The 18,927-nt window shown below is 41.6% G+C and overlaps 3 protein-coding genes across 3 annotated transcripts in view; all 3 read left to right on the forward strand.

Moving 5' to 3' along the window:
- cfap20dc (CFAP20 domain containing) overlaps nucleotides 1–1,654 on the forward strand; it is a 59,083-nt gene extending 57,429 nt beyond the window's left edge. Inside the window, exon 17 of the mRNA XM_014132319.3 lies at nucleotides 1,232–1,654. Within this exon, the coding sequence (XP_013987794.1) occupies nucleotides 1,232–1,353 (122 nt within the window). The 3' untranslated portion in view covers nucleotides 1,354–1,654. The remainder of the gene's footprint in view (nucleotides 1–1,231) is intronic.
- Nucleotides 1,655–2,399: 745 nt separating this feature from the next.
- LOC106565332 (FAM3 metabolism regulating signaling molecule D) lies at nucleotides 2,400–9,040 on the forward strand. The gene is made up of 12 exons (XM_014132321.3): nucleotides 2,400–2,640; nucleotides 2,792–2,892; nucleotides 3,228–3,342; nucleotides 3,758–5,325; nucleotides 5,432–5,542; nucleotides 5,653–5,682; nucleotides 6,650–6,776; nucleotides 7,008–7,066; nucleotides 7,209–7,259; nucleotides 7,557–7,641; nucleotides 8,197–8,323; nucleotides 8,588–9,040. The coding sequence occupies exons 4-12, from the start codon at nucleotides 5,313–5,315 to the stop codon at nucleotides 8,672–8,674; spliced, it is 690 nt and encodes a 229-aa protein (XP_013987796.3). The 5' UTR covers nucleotides 2,400–2,640; nucleotides 2,792–2,892; nucleotides 3,228–3,342; nucleotides 3,758–5,312; the 3' UTR covers nucleotides 8,675–9,040.
- An 825-nt stretch (nucleotides 9,041–9,865) lies between these two features.
- LOC106565334 (protein FAM107B) lies at nucleotides 9,866–18,518 on the forward strand. The gene is made up of 5 exons (XM_014132323.3): nucleotides 9,866–10,283; nucleotides 14,790–14,847; nucleotides 16,584–16,803; nucleotides 16,888–17,041; nucleotides 17,420–18,518. The coding sequence occupies exons 1-5, from the start codon at nucleotides 10,260–10,262 to the stop codon at nucleotides 17,534–17,536; spliced, it is 573 nt and encodes a 190-aa protein (XP_013987798.1). The 5' UTR covers nucleotides 9,866–10,259; the 3' UTR covers nucleotides 17,537–18,518.
- The last annotated feature ends 409 nt before the right edge of the window (nucleotides 18,519–18,927 follow it).

Below are 18,927 nucleotides of genomic sequence, written 5' to 3' on the forward strand. Positions count from 1 at the left end.
AAGAGGGTATATTATTGGAGACTTTCTATGTTTACCAGTAAACTACCAGAATTTTGGTATATTTCAAGGATTTTATGTAATCTCTCACAAGACATCTAGTGGCCCTTTTGGGTACTTCAAATTATCACAGGTGTCTGTAATAATCTCTGGCCCTCTGTGGCCTTATCACATGTAAAATATATTAAATAAGATGATTTTAAAATAAAAATAGAATGACAAAGCTGTAAAACATTATCTTAAATATAAACCATCAACTTAGTGAACACCATTGGTGTTTAATATGAGAGCTTCAGCATGAAATATCCTTTATATTTTTTTTGACACATTTTATTTATTTTACTATGTTAATATGTATTTGATGTCAATATTTTGGCGTCAAACTGGTGGCAGTTGTGAACACAGTCAATAGTTAGAAGAGTTGCAGAGTTAATTGAAAATAATACCATTGTTGATTAGATGCCTTTTTCATTAATTAGGCTATTTCTCTTGAACGATATGGTCTATCCACTAGAAACTCATGGACAATATGGACACAGATATAATAGATTAATAGTATATATTAATTTTTTAAAAGTTATTCAGGTATAAAGTACCAAAATTAGAATAGATTTTCTGTTAATTACAAAACTTTGGTAAATTCCAGGTAGCTTTACAACCCTAGTTTGATACCGTTGCATTTATTCAATTTCAGCCATTACAATGAGCCCGTTCTCCTATAGCTCCTCCCACCAGCCTCCTCTGGTTCAGTTGTACTCTTCTATTTATATATGGGGAGTAATTTATAATGTAGCGAGCTAAATGACCGAGTGGCGCAGCGGTCTAAGGCACTGCATCTCGGTGCTAGAGGCGTCACTGCAGACCCTGGTTTGATCCCGGGCTGTATCACAACCGGCCGTAATTGGGAGTCCCATAGGGCGGTGCACAATTGGCCCAGTGTCGTCCTGGTTAGGGGAGGCCGGGGTAGGCCATCATTGTAAATAAGAATTTATTTTTAATTGACTTGCCTAGTTAAATAAAGGTTACATTTAAAAAATGTAAACGCCACCTTTGCAATCTCATCAAAAGGTTTGGCACTTCTGAGAAGAAAAAAAATGACAAAGGAAATAAAAATGGTTGGACCTCTTAATGTAACCAGTTAAGGTGTTGGAAATTGTAATAGTAGGGAGCCATAACGGTGTATGTGCATGTTATGGTATGTCATGACTGCATGTTCCTCCTGTTTGTGTTTCAGGGGCTGACGGATCAGTGAATGGAGGAAATGAGGATGAGGAGGAGTACCTGAATCTTCTCTATGATCCCTCTCTTAACTGCTACTTTGATCCCCAGTCTGGGAAATACTATGAGCTGGTCTAATTCATCAAGATTTTTGATGAGCAAAATGCAGGAAAAGAACTGAACAGGCATGTTCACTGCTGGAAAAATAGATTTTTACTTAATTACGCTTTTCTGAACTATTAATGAGCCTTAGAAAATATTTATACCATTCTGTTATCCTCGGTTGTATTTAATATGGAATGGTGAGGATGCTCTTGTAATTCATTGTTTATACAGTGACTTTTTTAAGTGTTCTGTACTGTATAGTGTGTATGCAGTAGTGTGTGTGTCGTGTGTCCTCTACACATATTTGTGATTAAACGTGTTTGTTTTATCCTTGGCTCAAATGTTTTTGTCCTTTGTTCAATTTAAGTGGTTAGACTTAGTGGTTAGACTCCCAGTTAGGTTTAAGTGGTTAATATTAATACATTAATATTAATATTGCACTTAACAGAGAACAAGAAGAAGCACAGAGTGACAGCAGAGAAGATGCTGAGACAGATATGGCGAGTTGGCGGCGCACACAGTGACGTTGGCTGGTGTGGATACAATGCCAGGGCCAAATTCTTCTCCCAGTCCGCACCTCTCTGTTTGTCTGTCTGTCTTGCCTGTCTGCTTAAGCCTTATACGTTATAAAAGCCAAGCCAATGAATTAGGCTATATTGCAGAGGAGTGCCTGTCAGATGTGTTCCCCTGAATCAACAGTAAGTGTTAATTACTATTACAGGGCATCAGACTAACAGTTGGTGGCACCGGCCCATGATTTAGTCTGACCCAAATCATGAGCAATCATCTAATAAAGTAATTCTTAGTGCAATATTAATATTAAGAAGTATAATAAATATACTACTGAGGTAGGCCTATTCAAGAAAGAGCGTCTGCTAAATTACTAAAATGTAAATGTGATTATAAAAAAAATTCGGACAATTTTTCCCCAAAATATTCCTACAATATATGCAGCTGTTTCATGGAATTTGTACTTTTCTCCATTCAAGGAACATGCAAAACTCAATCACGCAATATAGCCTACCTTTACAATCTTGTCCTCTCGAACTTCCCTAAATAAGGCATTCCACCTCCTCCAATCAGAAAAGCCTTTCGTTTCCACGTAAACAGGTGAAAAACCCAACCAGGAAGTAAACAATAATGGCGATGACTTCAAGAAAAATAGTTTCTAATGTTTTAAAACTATTTCTTATTTTCTTTATTCAACAAACACTTTGTGGGAGACCCACCACTAGTTTATCTTTAACCCAGAAGTTATCGGAGGACAGGAATGGGATCCATATGAGAAGTGTCACCCCCACCAAGTCGTCAACTCAACAGGTGAAGTAGCTATAGCATATCCGTTGTCTGTCAATGTAATCGTTGTTGACAGTTGTACATATGCGCACACCAATGGCATTCGGTTAAATGGCAATCACATTTGTGACATTTCATTTCTCAAATTAAATTCCATATCTTTGTCGTTCAATAGGCAAGACTGCACCCGGGGGTCATTGCAGCTGTGATATTCGTTACATTTACTGCAGTTCTTGCTGCAGTTTTTATCATCAGAAAATACTGCTTTCCCCGCAGGTATTTGTGATATTGATATGGATCATCAATAGAGCTGTGTTGGCCTTTCTATTTTAGATCATTATAGATCTTAATGTCATGAAAGACAACATCAAACATGTTGCCTGCCTGGAGGTCCAGTATTCTGGATGTTGGCTGCGTGTCAATATGAATGGAGCCTTTTAAGGATTTATGATTGCTTTCACGAGGTTGTCCATTATGCTAATTTTATGTTATTTCATCACTGAGTAAACTTGCGTATCAGGTGTAGTGCCCAGGGTACTATCATAATGAGCTGCTTAAGTCATAGTCTCAATAATAAATCATGTAAATGTTAAACAGTGTTTTCTTTTCAGCGAGGCCACATACAGGTACTCAGTGCTGAGGCGGATGGAGGCTGAGGGGCCAGGAGGGACGGAGGAGGAGGAGGACAGGCCCGGGCCCTACACACTGGGGGAGGACTCTGATGAGGTTGGTGGACCTGGTCCTGTGTCCCTGTCATCCTCCACGTCACTATAGTGGTGTAGGGTGAAGTTGCCCCAGGACGCTGATCTTGGGTCAGTTTTGCATTTTCCCTACTGATGGTTAAGGTTAGGATTGGGGGAAGAGAAGCTGATCCTAGATTTGCATCTTGGGGAAGCATTACCCCTGAGCCACTATAGTGTACTCCAGAACAGCTGTCTTAATCAGGGGGTGGAGAAAATTACATTTTAGAGACTTGAAACGTTTTGGCAACACCTAAGTTATACCATAGGCTATACGAGTACTTGGCTGCTAAACATTTCATAGGCCTAGCCTACTATATATTTTTTTCAGGGCTTCTGGGTGTTTTTGCTGTGATAAGAGATCTAGTTGTGTCTTTCTTCTCTTTTCTCCCCTCCAACAGGATATGTTGGAGTGAATCATCACTCGGATGACACTTCTCTGCGCTCAGGTTAGCTGAGGTCGACTGTGAAGTGTGTGTGTGTGCGTGCGTGCGTGCATTCGCTAAGCTGTTAACCTCTTCTTCTCCTTGCACCCCTTCCAGTCTACATGCTCCCGAATCCAGTTACAACAGTGCTATTATCCACTGATGCTTGTTTTAATTCAGGGAATTGTTGTCATGACATGCGTACCTTATTCTACACATCTGTACTGTTAATAATATTTTTAATTGTATAACCGATACCAATGGCTAGCAGAACAAAATAATCATTCTTCACAAGTATAGAAGCTGTGTCTGCACTGTATACCGCAATCAAATCTTTCTATTTGTTACTGACCTCTTCAAGCACTGTTTCAGTTGTTGAGTATTGTTGTGTCATCTTTAAGTATTATTCACACATTTAATGTAAAGTATGTTATACTATGTTAACTTAACACAGCTGCCCAGGTTTTGTCTTTAAGACAAGCTGTTGTGCTTACGTCCTTTAATTATTGTTCTTGTTTGTCATTTAGCAGACGCTCTTATCCAGAGCGACTTACAGTAGTGAGTGCATATGTTTTTCGTTTTTTATTTTCTTCTTTATATTATATAAACATGTTGTATAAATGTATTTCCCCCTGAGCAAAAATGAATATGTCAATCAATCAAATGTATTTATAAAGCCCTTCTTACATCAGCTGATGTCACAAAGTGCTGTACAGAAACCCAGTCTAAAACCCCAAACAGCAAGCAATGCAGGTGTAGAAGCACGTGTTTGCAGTTCTGTTTTGTGTTTGCCGTTCTGCACTTTGACATTAAATAATGTACAGTACCGCTACTGTGAGCTTCTTCAGTGCTTGTAAATAAAGAGACACTCTGCTCATCTGGCATGAGGGACACGTCATTATCAACCACACCCCCACACCTGTGTATGCTAATCACATAAACCAACAATCCAAAGGGTAATGAAAGGGTAATAAATCATGAATCATGGAAGAGAGCGATTCCAGTAACAATAATGCCATCAGGCCAGTGCATGCCCTCTTGTCCATTGGCCCATTCCCAGTCACACTGCTGTGTTCTACGTTAGGCGTTTGATTTCAACACTAGAGGACAGTAAAGGTATGGCAAAAGTAAATAGAACTGCTAAAGCTGCCTTTCTCAGGTGAAAGGTCTCATTGTGTTGTATTGTTTGATCAAAAGCCAATCCGTTGTCGTGTCCTTCTCGGTGTGGCCATCTTGTTTATATAGTGGGTGTGGACATATTACCATGTCCTGGTTTCACAATGTACCTTACAGGAGTGTTGGCATTTACTCTATACTATAGGCTACAGGATAATCACTCTTGGTTCTCTATTGAGGTTGAACACTGCTGTAGATTTTACAGGATGACAGTGGAAGTGGGGACTGTTGCTTGAGCTATACAGCATGACAGAGGAGAGAACGCCAGGCTGTCAGGAAATACTTCAGGAATCTCTTCTTTCAGTGTAAAGAACTGCCAAAATACCAAGGAATTGTCTTCTAATTGGCTGTTGAGATGAGACCAAGAGGTGAGAGCTCTGTTTTTGCATGGTATGGGAATATTTTGAATAAGTTAAATGTGATTGAGTGTGGAATTTGCATTATCTTACGTGTATGTGTTGTTGTGGTTGCTAGGCATTGTGTATGCTGTTACTTTCCTCATCGTTATCCTCGTTATATGGGGAATCTTTACCAACCCAGCCTACATCCATCAGAGAGCCAGGGTTCTACAACAACATATCTTTGGTAAGATCACTCTTTCTCCATATCTATTTCTGTGTATCTCTTTTGCCCTCTACTTAATCGTTTTTTTCCCCTCAGTATAATAGCACAGTGTTGTGTTTCTCTTATTTCAGGAGCTCAAAGAGCAACTGTAGTCACTGCTGGTAAGTGTTTCAAGCATTTCCATTTCAGCTATTTCCCCATCTATCTTAATAGTATCAATCAATCTTCATAGCTGAACATGCCGAATATTCAATACATGCCAAATGCTGAATACAGTAGAATTTGACCCTTTCTCCTAAGTAAAATATTCTGCAGGAATAATTTTATTACGAAGTAAATAGTTGAACTTCAAAGTGATACAGACAGTTCAGAAGTGTCTCTTATGATGTCTGAAGTTTTCTCTTTGTCCCTGATACATGTATCAGAACCCTCAGTCGCCTATCAGTCAGTAATCTTTAGCCATTCACAGCCTCCTCCCTCACTTCTTGAAAGTAACCCAGTACTCTGTTTCATCAGATCTAGGAGAGAGACGTAGGAGGGGGGTCCTACATATGAATTATGTCTCTCATAATATGATTTTTTTAAACTTTGCATTCATTTAAACTTTGTATCATGTGTAACACTTTGAATCACATCAGAAGAGGTTTCCGTCTACACACAGTACCAGTCAAAAGTTTGGACACATCTACTCATTCAAGAGTTTTTCTTTATTTTTACTATTTCCTACATTGTAGATATATTTTGACTACCTCTTGAATCTGGTTGAAAGAATGCCAAGAGTGTGCAAAGCTGTCATCAAGGCAAAAGGTGGCTACTTTGAAGAATCTGAAATATATTTTGATTTGTTTAACACTTTTTTTGGTTACTACTTGATTCCAAATGTGTTATTTCATAGTTTTGATGTCTTCACTATTATTATACAATGTAGAAAATAGTAAAAATAAAGAAAAACCCTAGAACAAGGAGGTGTGTCCAAACTTTTGACTGGTACTGTAGGTTGCTTGACTGGTTGTATATGAGACGTATCATAAGGATGTGGTGTCACAGCTTGATGAGTATGTTGTTTTTCTCTTTTGGTTTGTAAATATATCATTTCAACACATATCTATCTGTGCCTGTATTTGTCAGCTGTGCCCGAAACCTCGCATCCAAAATGCAGCCTTTCCAAAAACTGTCCTATCGACCATTTTGCCTTTCAAATCAGGAGTGGAGCAGCGACTGTTGTGGGCCCAAAGATCTGCTTTGATGGTAACATGTACGTATGTTCTTAACCAACTTACATTCATATTGTTAACAGAAATGGACATATAAGCTCGTGAGCAAGACAGAAATATTTTAATGCAGCCCATCCCTACTTTAAACGTGTCCCGAATTTAAACGTGGATATTTTCACCAAACTTTTCCATGGCACTTCAGCTATTGCACATGTGATTGCTACTCCAGCTCTTGTGTTTACAGTCTTGTGACATGTGACTCATCTCCATAGTGTTATGAGTGGTGTGATGAACAACGTGGGACCAGGCCTGAACCTAGTGCTGGTGAATGGTGAGCTCAGCTTCTCCTAACCTCACCACACATAAGATGTGATGCACATAGACACACTGCTATGGAGTGAATGATTGGATTGTGAGAAATGGGATCAGGCATGCCTGACTCGTTATGCAATGTGCATTTCTTGTTTTCTAAGGTGAAAATGGGAAGATCGAAAAATTTGACTACTTTAACATGTACTCTGGAGGTAAGGGCAGTTATAAGGATGCAAAATTCTAAAGGCAATCGCACATCTGAGCTATCGTTGTTGCAGGTACATGGTAACAATTGAATAAGATACTTGCAAGAGCAGCGTGGGGGTATCACTGCTCTTTATTAAGTTTTACGTATCGGCCTCAAGGCCTTCGTCAGAGCTTTTTATTAGGATGCAAAAGCGACATGCATTCTATATTCTGATGGAAATGTAAAGATAGAAATTGTATTCTTTTTTTTCATCTAAACTACCGTTTTTTTTCGTTTTTTTTCTTCTACTTTCTCCAAAAAGAAACAAAGGCCATCTTGGACTTCTTAAAGACGATTAAACCCGGAATGATTGTTCTGGTGGCATCTTTTGATGATGCAGCGACAAAGTAGGTTTAAATTAGTGGTGGGCAGTGGGCACCAATATCAATCATTTGATATGATATCGATATATCGTTTGATGTTAATATATGAGCAAGGCATATTGTGATTTTGGTTTATCCTTCCTGTTAACCTACACTATAATGTAAAAAAAAAAGCATAAATGGCTGTTCCTGTATGCACAAAACCCTCTCACAGACCTTCTCACAGGCTGCCTACTTAGTATTCGTAGCATGCCTGCTGAGTCATCACTCGGTAGATGGGCCTCCCATTGTATTCAGACTGGGTGGGTAGGTTAGGCTCCCAGAACATTCACACCTGGTCCAATGAGCAAACCACAAACAGATGTCTGGACTTCCCAGAGCAGAGACAGTTGTAATGTTGTTTTTTTGCAAACCGCTATATCGTATCAAGAAAAAAAATGCAACTGATATAGATTTTCCATATCGGTGCCCATTTCTAGTTTAAATAAATTCCAACATTCATAAATCAATATTCATTTTACATCCTGTTTTCAAATTAGAACAGTCACATGTCCACTCTGACCGTCAATCTCTCCTCAGGATGACTGATGAAATCAGGAACATATTTGCGGGACTGGGAAGCAGCAGTATCAAGGATGTGAAATTCAGAGACAGCTGGGTCTTTGCTGGAGGCGCTGGGACAGAACAGAAAAGCCCCTTTGAGAAGGTGAGAGAGCATTTGTTGCATCGACACTGTCTACTGCAAATATCAAGATCAATCGATATAAAGTCCTTATTCTGTCCAGCTACATTTTTGCAATACTACTACACAATAGTACTGTCTATACTGTAATAGTATAGACAGTACATACTATATGTATAGTATGTACTATAATCTCTCTCTACTTTTGTAATAAAGCAGATAGTATATAGTGTGACAGGTTCTTTGATGAAACTACAGTGTGATGATTTCCTATCTTCTATTGTTCAGCTGGCTGCCAATAATCAGAAGACCAACATTTACGGAAACTGGCCAGAGGTGGTGGAAATAGCCGGCTGCTTCCCCAGGAAGATCTGACTAGACATCCCATACAGAGATCTCCGAGTATACTGATCTGGAATCATGTCCATCCTGTCCATGTATTGTTATTCATTATTATGTCAAAGGCTAAACAGATCCTGAATCGGCACTCATACTATATGAGATGTTTTATAAAAACAGGCCTTGATAGACGTCCTATGAAAATGGATCCGGACTGGCTTGATGATTGACAGATCAAACAAACCGCTATCAGGATCACTCAACAATAAGGAACAACTTCTCTGTTAAGACTGGGCATTCATTGTTTTTTTTCATGTCAGATTATTATGGTTACAGATTTTTTTGGCAAAATAGAGGAATTTCAAAGTATGTAAAACAATAAAAAAATGTGTTTTTAAGAAATTTGAGAGATGTATTTGTGGAATGAGAGTTGTTTCAAATTAAATAATGAAGCTTGGGTTCCCTCTATGGGATTTTTAATGAACTACAGTTCATGAATTATACTGTACATTTAGTATTGTCATAATCCTGGGCCTAACTTGAAATGCATTGTCTTTAGTGTAGCATCGCACTTTTCCCTGGAGAAATTACTTACCTCATTCACTTTTGTGTGTTTAGCGTGCTAGCACAACTATTTTGTGAGGGAGGCACCTCTCATTGGTTGACTAAATAGATGGCATGCTGCCTTCCATCTCTACCTAATCCCTGTTGTTGGTATTTTCCAGGACTCCCTAGCCTGGTTCCAGATCTGTTTGTGCTATAATGTGAATTCCTTGTCACTCATTATCATGCCACACATGAGCATGTTTGGCGTGACAATGAAACAGACTGGCACCCAGGCTAAGGACACCTTGGATAGCAGTGGCAATTGCTAGTGAGTGGATTACCTAGGTTAAATACATACATGAATGGTGTAGTGGCCAGCTAGACCTTCCCTGGCTGCATAGAGCACCAATACGCCCCCCATTACCGTATGCAAACCGGCTGCTCCGTCAACCTCAATTAGCCTAATCTGCCCTGGACCCCCCTTAAGCTTTGGTGAGTGGGGACCACCGGTTATCCATGAACAGGTGGTCAGGAGTTTTTTTCTTTAATGTTATTCTTCTTAATTATCTTATCTCTGCCTCCCTTTGTCTCTGTTTCCCTCTCTCTCTTTCTCACAAACCCCGACCCTCACTCTTCTTTCTCTCTCTCTCCTCAGTTCTCTCCTTTCCCTTCAATCTCTTACCCTCTCAACCAAAATATCAACTGCTCCCTTTCTCTTTCGTTCTCAACCTTCTCCCCACCTACCCCCCTTTCTCACCCCTCTCTCTTTCTCTAGGCTCTCTTCCTCCCCCACTCCTAAAGAGGCAGACCTCTGTTGCTCTCATTTGTTGACGGGCTTGGTGTGATGAACGACTGGGGAATCCCCTAGATTTAATGCGCCCTCTCAGAGACTGGTGTCACTCATTAGATAAGGGTAGGGTTGTCAACTTGTCCTTGGTCCTGGGGGAGTCCATTCCTCCCCGCTCTCCTCTCCTTCACTAGAGACCAGCTCGAGTGAAACTTCAGAACAAGTGAAACTTCAGGAGCTGTACAGACTCACCTACTCTTGCCGAGGATCTCAGCTCATCCTGAGGCCATGGGAGTCACCCACGGAAAGAAAGTAAGTAACTATATTATGTTTCCTTCCTCATTTCTTCACTTCTGATTTGACACGCCACTGGACTTTGACAAATCTCAGGTCACATGGTCAGCTTGCAGGGTGGTGCTGCAGAGACATGCATTATGTTAGTAGACTGGCAATGTTAAACAACTATTCGAATTAACTTTGATGTGTCTGTAAGCCCAAAAAAGGTCTGAAGGTCTATGACACTTGTGAGCTAGAAAACCTGAGGTAATTGTAATTCATGTTTTGAACCGCAACCAGATTGAAAGTTAATGTCTGTCTCAATGAACATCTTTCATCGAACTTGTTTCATAGAATAAAGAATAACAGAAACGTTTGGTTTCCCTCTTTGGCCAGAGTTGCTTCAATGGCTATTTACAAACTTGACAACAGTTCAAATGAGCCGTAGAAACCCACCGAGCACACACTGGATGAACCAATGAAATGACGTTGAACCAATGTGAAATAACTGTTGAATTGACGTCTGTGCCCAGTGGAACCTTCTGAAAGATTCTGACAGCAATTGAAAGAGGCGCAGTAGGTTTTGTCTGGACCTTCAAGCTTTGTAAGTAACCCAAAAGAATTGTGTGTCTGTGTGAAACAACACGTAGACTAGACCCGGTAAGAGCAGCGTGTTTACCCCAGAGCGAAGGTCCTGCTGTTGTGTCACAATAATGGTCTACGCACAACATCTTCTCCCAGAGATTAGCCAATCAGTGGCAATTACAACCTCATTATCTAAAGAGCATTGAACCAACGGAGATGCCATTTCTACAGCTCAACCAGATGTACACACACGTACTCTCCTCGTATCCATTAGCAGGGTTTTGGTCAATTCCTTTTGAACAGTGATGCTATTGCTAAACCTCAACAAGATTATAGCCTACACTCTCCTGATATTCATTTAGATGACATCATGTTGGTATTATCTTCACTGAACTCTTACAATACTACAGCTCAACAAGATTATAGACTCTTCTCCTGTTAGGGATGGATCCAAATGGACAGAATGGGTACATGGAGGAAAATCGGTGAGGGTCATGCTTTTTCAATTTCAGAAAATGGCAAAAAGCACAGGCCTACCCCTTGTCAGCTTAAGATTTTTTAAGAAAATAAAACAGATCTGATGATATAAAGTGATTTATAACAGCGCGTTGGTCCACAATGCTTTATGCTAGAAACAAGCTGTAAAGTACCCACGTAAGATGTCACTCCGATGCATATGGGGATATCGTTGTTTCCTTTCTTTTCATTCAGAGGCTGAGCTACAACATTCTATAGCCGAGGAGACAAAAACTTGACTTTGCTTGGGAAGTAATCTAATTCTGTCACTATCATTTGGTTAAGCTATTCACTGTCTGTACAGTAGAAGATGTTTAAACCCAGACAGCTTCTAGGGAAACACTTCTTGACCTTCTCTCATTGGGTTAAGCCAAGAGTAGCCAGGCAGTTAAAGCTGACATTTTTCTGCATCTGGAAGTTGAAGCTTACATTTTTCTGCATCTGGGGTGGAAAGGTAGGCCTAAATTTTGAAAGTACCATGCTCAGATTCCTAATGATGTCTCAGATTGAATTATTTGCAAACAGGGGCAATTTTGATTTGGCATTGGGAAATAGGCCTATGTGTCCATTTTATCATATCTCTCTATCTAATTTTTGCCTGTAATTTAGGTAATTTGTGTGGTATTATAAAATATTCTGCTAATATGTACAATTACGTAGAATTGCATAAAATACTTTTATTTCTCGGACCTGCAAATAAGATGATAGATTCATGCAATGCTTTTACAATAAAGGAGATCTTTCCACCCCTACCATTGTCCACAGTGGTCTGCGAAGCCTCAACCTGGCCCACAGCCCTGTGTGCTAATAGAATCCATGCGTTGCCATGTAATGCTTAAAGGATGAAGAACAATTTCTAAAATGGCATATCTAAGGCTCTAGTCTGTCCTGGAAATGAAGGTAAATGGTAAGGATGTTTTGTTTTAATGACTATTTTGGGTATAGGGGATGGTCACTTCTTTTTTTTCTTTAAGCGCTCAGGGAGGGTTTAGGTAAAATATATTTTGCTGAAGGGAGGGCCATCCGTTTTCATTTCAGAGGTCCGATTTTGTCCATGTAACCTTTTATAATGAGTTAAATTCACTCCCTTAGTCAATAGCTGATCATGTTAGTATCCGGGTTGGGCGGTACCATTTCAATTTAGACATTTGTAGTGGTGGATCAGGACAAAATGACAAAGAAGCTTCAAATACCAGTACACCACTGCCAATAGGTAGAGTTGCTGTGTATAAAGTTAGCCAGCCCCTTCAATATTTAATGAAAACGTATCTGCTGTTGCGACATACATGTTTTAACTTTTCAATTAATGATATTTAATACCTATAGATTTTTTTTTTCTGAGTATGACTTATAGATGCCTCATGAGCTTACATTCAATTGTCGTACCCCATCCGAACCCAAAATGTGAGCTTGTTTTACTTCTTTGTTTGTGAACAATGTACTGTAAATGTAAACAACCACTGTACAGCCTCAAAAAAATGTCTTTATTCAATCCGTATCGCAGATAATTGAGCGTTACAGTGTGATTGAAATTGAAAGGCAATGTTCCCGCGTTAGCGGAGACTGCATTTACAGTAAACATTGCATATTTCGTCTCAATCTGAAATGACCTTTACGTTTCCAGCACACAATCTGTAACGCTTCAGTGATACAGACTGAGTAGAGCCCATAGTCAAAACTATAATGTTGATATCATGGATGGTCAGTCCTTGTATCCATAGCTCTGTCCATGAGTTTTTAGAGTGGTTACATTTCTCTAGCCCCGTCTCTCAGCTGTTTACCACATCAGTGGTAGTGAGGCATTATCATTGTTTGAAATGCAGATTTCCTTTCTTTGAACTATTGGTATGCTGGCCTTTGAAGGGGCAAAGATCCTCCAAACTCAGGCCATAAGAGATGCTGTCTGGCTGACCTCCACCTCAGGCAACATATGTACATGTAGACGATTGCAATGAACCACCAGATTCTGTTTAGCTTTCATTTAAAACAAAGTTGGACTTGCTTTTAATCTGTTGCAGCAGTATGTCCAGCAGCAGAATTTAATCTGAAATACACTCAGTGGCCAGTTCACGAAAATTCTCCTACAGTCACGTGGCCGTGGCTTGCTATATAAAGCAGGCAGACAGGCATCAAGGCATTCAGTTACTGTTCAATTGAACATTAGAATGGGCAAAACGAGTGACTGAAGCGACTTTGAGCGTGGTATGATCATCGGTGCCAGGCACGACGGTTCCAGTATCTCAGAAACGTCCGGCCTTCTGGGCTTTTCACACACGACAGTGTCTAAGGTTTATCAAGAATGGTGTGACAAACAAAAAACATCCAGTCGGTGGCAGTCCTGTGAGCGAAAACAGTTTGTTGATGAGAGGTCGAAGGAGAATGGCAAGAATTGTGCAAGCTAACAAGCGGGCCACAAACAGTAAAGTAACAGTTCAGTACAACAGCGCTGTGCAGAACGGCATCTCGGTACACACGTCCTTGTCGTCCTTATCACAGATGGGCTATTGCAGCAGACGACCACATCGGGTTCCACTCCTATCAGCTAAAAACAAGAAGAAGTGGCTCCAATGGGCACGGTATCACCAAACAACGCCTGGTCCGGCGAATCCCAATTCATGTTGCGTCATGTTGATGGCAAAGTCGGAATTTGCTGTAAGCAGCATGAGTCCATGGCCACATCCTGCCTGGTAAAATAATGGTACAGGCTGGTGGCGGTGGAGTAACGGTGTGGGGAATGTTTTCCTGGCACACGTTAGGTCCCTTGATACCAATTGAGTAATGTTTCCATGCCCTGGAGAATTCAGGCTGTTCTGGAGGCAAATAAGGGTCTGACCCGGTACTAGATGGATTTGCCCTAATAAACTGGCCACTGATTGTATATTGCTCCTCTTAACAAGGCTTCATATTGTATAAAAAAAAATAAAAAATTGTATTGAACGTTATTGCCAGTAACTAAGGCCTGTTGTTTGTGGTTTTGTCGGTAATGAAGTGGATGGCATGCCTCCACAAGGGCCTCTCCTCTCGGTTCACTGGTCATCTGGATCTGTAGCTGCCCCTTCATGTCACAAGGGCCTCTCCTCTCAGTTCACTGGTCATCTGGGTCTGTAGCTGCCCCTTCACGTCTGGTCTAACACAAACAACAAAGGACCATTGTTGAGCTGATTGTCCATTGGGACATTCAAAATGAGTAGGCTGTGATCACCTTATGAAAGACATCCTTGAAATTAGACCATTCAAAATGTTGTGAAAAATATGGTATTACTGGGAGAGAGAGAGTGGGGGAGATAGAGGGGGAAGGAGATGGTGGGAGATGGGGGAGAGGGCGAAGGAGAGGGGGGGGGCTGGGAACGACATTACTGTGATACATGCTACTGTATTCCTTGGTCTGACAGTTTCTCTGACAGTTTCTCATGTGGTTGATTGTGTTTTATCTGTTGACAGAGTGAACATCACCTCCAACTCTCTCCCACAAGAAGTAGAACACCTCTGAAGGGAACAGGTGAGAACAATCTGTTATCCAATTAGAATAGAAGAAGAATGGATCACTTAACATCTACCTGTATTGTCATTGGACAATGAAGATGTAGGGCAGTTGTCCCAGACACAGATTAAAAATAGTCCCGGACAGAAAAAGCATGCTCAATGGAGAATCTCCATTGAAAGTCCTTCCTAGTCCGGGACTAGACGTAATCTGTGTCCGGGACACCAGCCTGTAGTGTCTCTCTACCATGAGGCGTGTGGAGGTGCTTTGTGATACTGTAAATCCCCAACCATATTGTGATGGGTGTAATTATGTAAATAGGTCCGGCGGTTGGCTTCCAGTGAGGAGGTTTAAACAGGGCGGGGCTTGAGCCCCTGGATAATCCAACCTAGAGGGCGAGGCACGGAGCAGAGAGGAGGGAGAGGGGAGAGAGAGAGAAAGATAGAGGAGGGGAGAAAGAGAGTGGAGGGATCAAAGTCACAAAGTGAAGTTGAGGGGAGGGACGGGACGGGAGAGAGGGTAGAGGAGGGAGCGGGAGAAAGGGTAGAGGAGGGAGAGGAAGAAATGGTAGAGGGAGAGAGGAGAGGAGGAAGAAGAGAGGAGAGGAGGAGGGAAAGAGGAGATGATGCATGGAGAGAGAGGGGTCAGTAGCGAGGCTACAGGACAACCTGAGCGGTCATGTGACTGACTGGCGGCTAGAGGTGTGGCCAGGGCTGGAGGCGGGGCTGAGGTGGAATGGAGACAGCGCTGTTAGGGTAGTGGAGCAGGGAGTGGCTGTGGAGGTACACTCCCAGACCCAGCCCAGCTCTGGCCAGACCTCTGGATTCATAGTGCCAGTGATAGCTTTGCTAGCTTACTTATCACTAGCCGGGCCCTGGGCTACATAGAAGAGATGGATACTAGCAGTGTCATCCCAAACAGAACACCAGGAAGGCAGAGAGAGGGACTGGTCAAGTCAGGTAAGGGACCTGTAGATAATTTCACAGTGAGAGAAACAACTGCATTAAAGAGTAGCTTTTCATAGGAACTGATTGATGATTGGTGTAAAAAGGGCATCATGTGTTGGGTTTGTGAGTACATCATTAATTTATACATAAATAAATGATTCGATATTGGGTTGATGGGTGTTGATGGTCATGTTTCAATCCCTCTGGAAAATCACGGAGGCAAACTTTGTATTTATGCAAACACTTTGTAAATATGGTCCTTGGAGTTTGATAGTGAAATGTATAACCACCACATGTGCACAATGAGTTGGTGCAATAGGACACCTGTTGTTCTATGTAGTTCTGATATGGAGATAGTTAATGCCCTAACTTGGTCCTAGATCTGCTTGTGCTGTACAGTCAACTCCTATGATGTTTCCCATTTCAAAAACCATAGGAGTTGGCATGACAGCACAAACAGATCTGGGTCTAGGCTACTAATGGATCACTGTTGCCCATGCCAAGGAATAGATCATAAGCTTAACACACCATAACGAACCTCTCTCCCATAACAAACAGCTGTGGTGCTATAAACAGAACAAAATGACCCGTTTAGCTGATTCTGCTGCTATGATGCAACTGGAGTGTGTCTGGCCAGCGGGGAAAAGGGACATGATTTTAGTTGTGTAATGTGTAATGTTACTAAGTGATGTAACCTCTGTCATCATTTTCTGCTCCTGTCTTAATACGAGGCTTATGGACATGTTTTAAAAACGAGGATGTGAGCTCAGGCAAAACATTCAAGTTGACTTTGTCTCTGTCCCCCAGCCTCAGCCCACGCCGACCTGCTATCAGAACAGGATGGAGAGCAGGGTCAACGTGCAGAGGACCAAGAGCAGGGGAAGTCAGGTGGATCCCCACCTCAGCCAGAGAGTCAGGGGGAGGAGGGCAGAGATCTTATCATCCAGCCCAAGAAGCGCCCCAACCTGGTCAGAGTCTCCAAGAGCCACCAGGAGCTCCACAGGGAGTTAAGGATGACACACAAGAGGTAGGGCTTTCACAGGTTAGCCCAAGCGTGCGCGCTGCACATAGCTGCAAACGCGCTTCATCAGTCCTATTTGTTCTCTGTCAGAGGTCCCTGTCTGGAGGTGAAGCCGGAGCTCCAGCGTGTTCTGGAACAGAGGAACTGGGAACAGGGGATGAAACAGAGGAGAGAGGCAGAGGAGAAGAAGAAGCGGTCTCCTCTCCAACAGGAACTGCTCAAGAGGCACCAGAGGCTGGAGGAGGTTGGTATGCTTCATGTCAACGTGGCGGAGATGGCCTTTTGCGGTAAACGCTGTGCATGTCGGCAAATGTTGACGCGGAGCTTCCACAATACTTTGGCGATTACGGCTTGAATCCAGCCCCTTGCTTTTGCGTCTGTCTGACTTGTCAAAGTTGACATGTTTCGCACTGCGCACAGCTTCACTTATGCATGAGTAGCTCATTTACATACAATGCTCATTATTAAAATGTATGATGGAGTCAAAGCAGACATGACTTTTTCAGTTCCTGCGAACTTTACATACGGTGTCCTGTTGGGTTGAAACTTGTACATACACATAGTATGCAGTCCTATCTACTTCTGTATTCAATGACTGTCAGTGTCCATCTGTTCCCTGCAGCTGGAGAGGGAGCTAAAGGCACAGCAGGAGGGCCTGCAGAGTTCCCCAGAGTTCATCAGAGTTAAAGAGAGCCTGAGACGCACCACCATACTGGATGTGGGAGAGAAGGTAGTTTAGAAGGACTGACAGGGAGATGCGTAACGTATGGTTAGAGTGGCGCGGGGTTGTTTTAGAATCTACATGAGGTAAGGATAGGATGGTGTGGATACATGACTACATGGAGGTGAAGGAAGACTGTGTGACATTGAGCTATTCGATTGGGTTGACAGTTGGTGGGATAGTATGCTTGGCATAGTTCAGCTGCATGGGAGTACAGATGGATGCACGCATGGTGCAGATTGGTACCTGAACATGTCATCGGCCACACGTCTTCTCCGAAAGAGCCTACTGCCTGAAGGTAACCACCCCTTGTCCAATTGGCCTTTTTGAAGAACATCTTTATATGTTCCAATTAGGGATCGACTCCCTGCTAGCCTGGTCCCAGATCTGTTTGTTGTCTTGCCAACTCAATATTATCTTCCATGACAACGACCATAGGATCTGGCTGTACAGCACAAACAGATCTGGGACGTGGCTGGCCCCTCCCATCCTCTGAGAGACTTGACGTTAGATTAGGCATTTGTCTCTCATGCCAACCACCCCTGGCCCGGAGAGAGAGGGAGAGCACCCCTTTAACAAGGGATCTTACTGAGTTACATACCGTGAGTGACTGTAACGTTTTTAATTGCATGCCTATAAAGTGTTCACATTGTGATTGTATTCGTGGAATATGTTGATATACTGTATCAGTAGATGTATTTCTAAACTAATATTACATTTCCTATTTGTTTGTTTATAAGTTTACAGTATTTTTTGCCTGTCCTAAATGTTCAGAGTCATTTTATATTATTAGCAGTTTTACAACTGGTCTAAGACTGTTATTTCTTAAATAATGGTTCCGTCCTGTCTTTCCCTGAGCCTCTCACGTACACATTCTATATGCAAATCAACAGAACATACCTAATTCACCTAGTGACAACAGTGAATAATAATGTTTAACACTTTGGATGACAGTGTCCTTGGAAACGTGTACTTTGTCATAAATAAAAGAGACATTAAACATCAATAAAGTGCATTTTATATTTTATCTGGACCCAAGCGTAAGACAGCATCCCATGTCTGTTGTACCATACGTCCTCTATTATCCACACTCAGGTATATACAGTACATACTGCCCCATCAGATGGCAGAATAGAACGCATATACTGTATTACCGATGGTATTATTATAACATACCATAACCCTCACCGTTCAAGTAAAAAAACAAAAAAATAGAAAATGAAAGTGTAGTCTCTACCCGTTTGTCTGTTTTCTTCTGTTTGGTGCCTAATGAACGTGACCCTGACTGAATTCTTAAAAAATGACAGTAAAATGACAGTACACACAATGCATAGACAAGGAAGTTTAATTTCATTTCCTGCGATCATATCTCCTCCGATGGTACAAATCATTATCTCCTTTCATACATG

This window comes from Salmo salar, chromosome 12, assembly GCF_965601325.2.
Source record: "Salmo salar chromosome 12, fSalSal1, whole genome shotgun sequence".
NCBI lineage: Eukaryota > Metazoa > Chordata > Actinopteri > Salmoniformes > Salmonidae > Salmo > Salmo salar.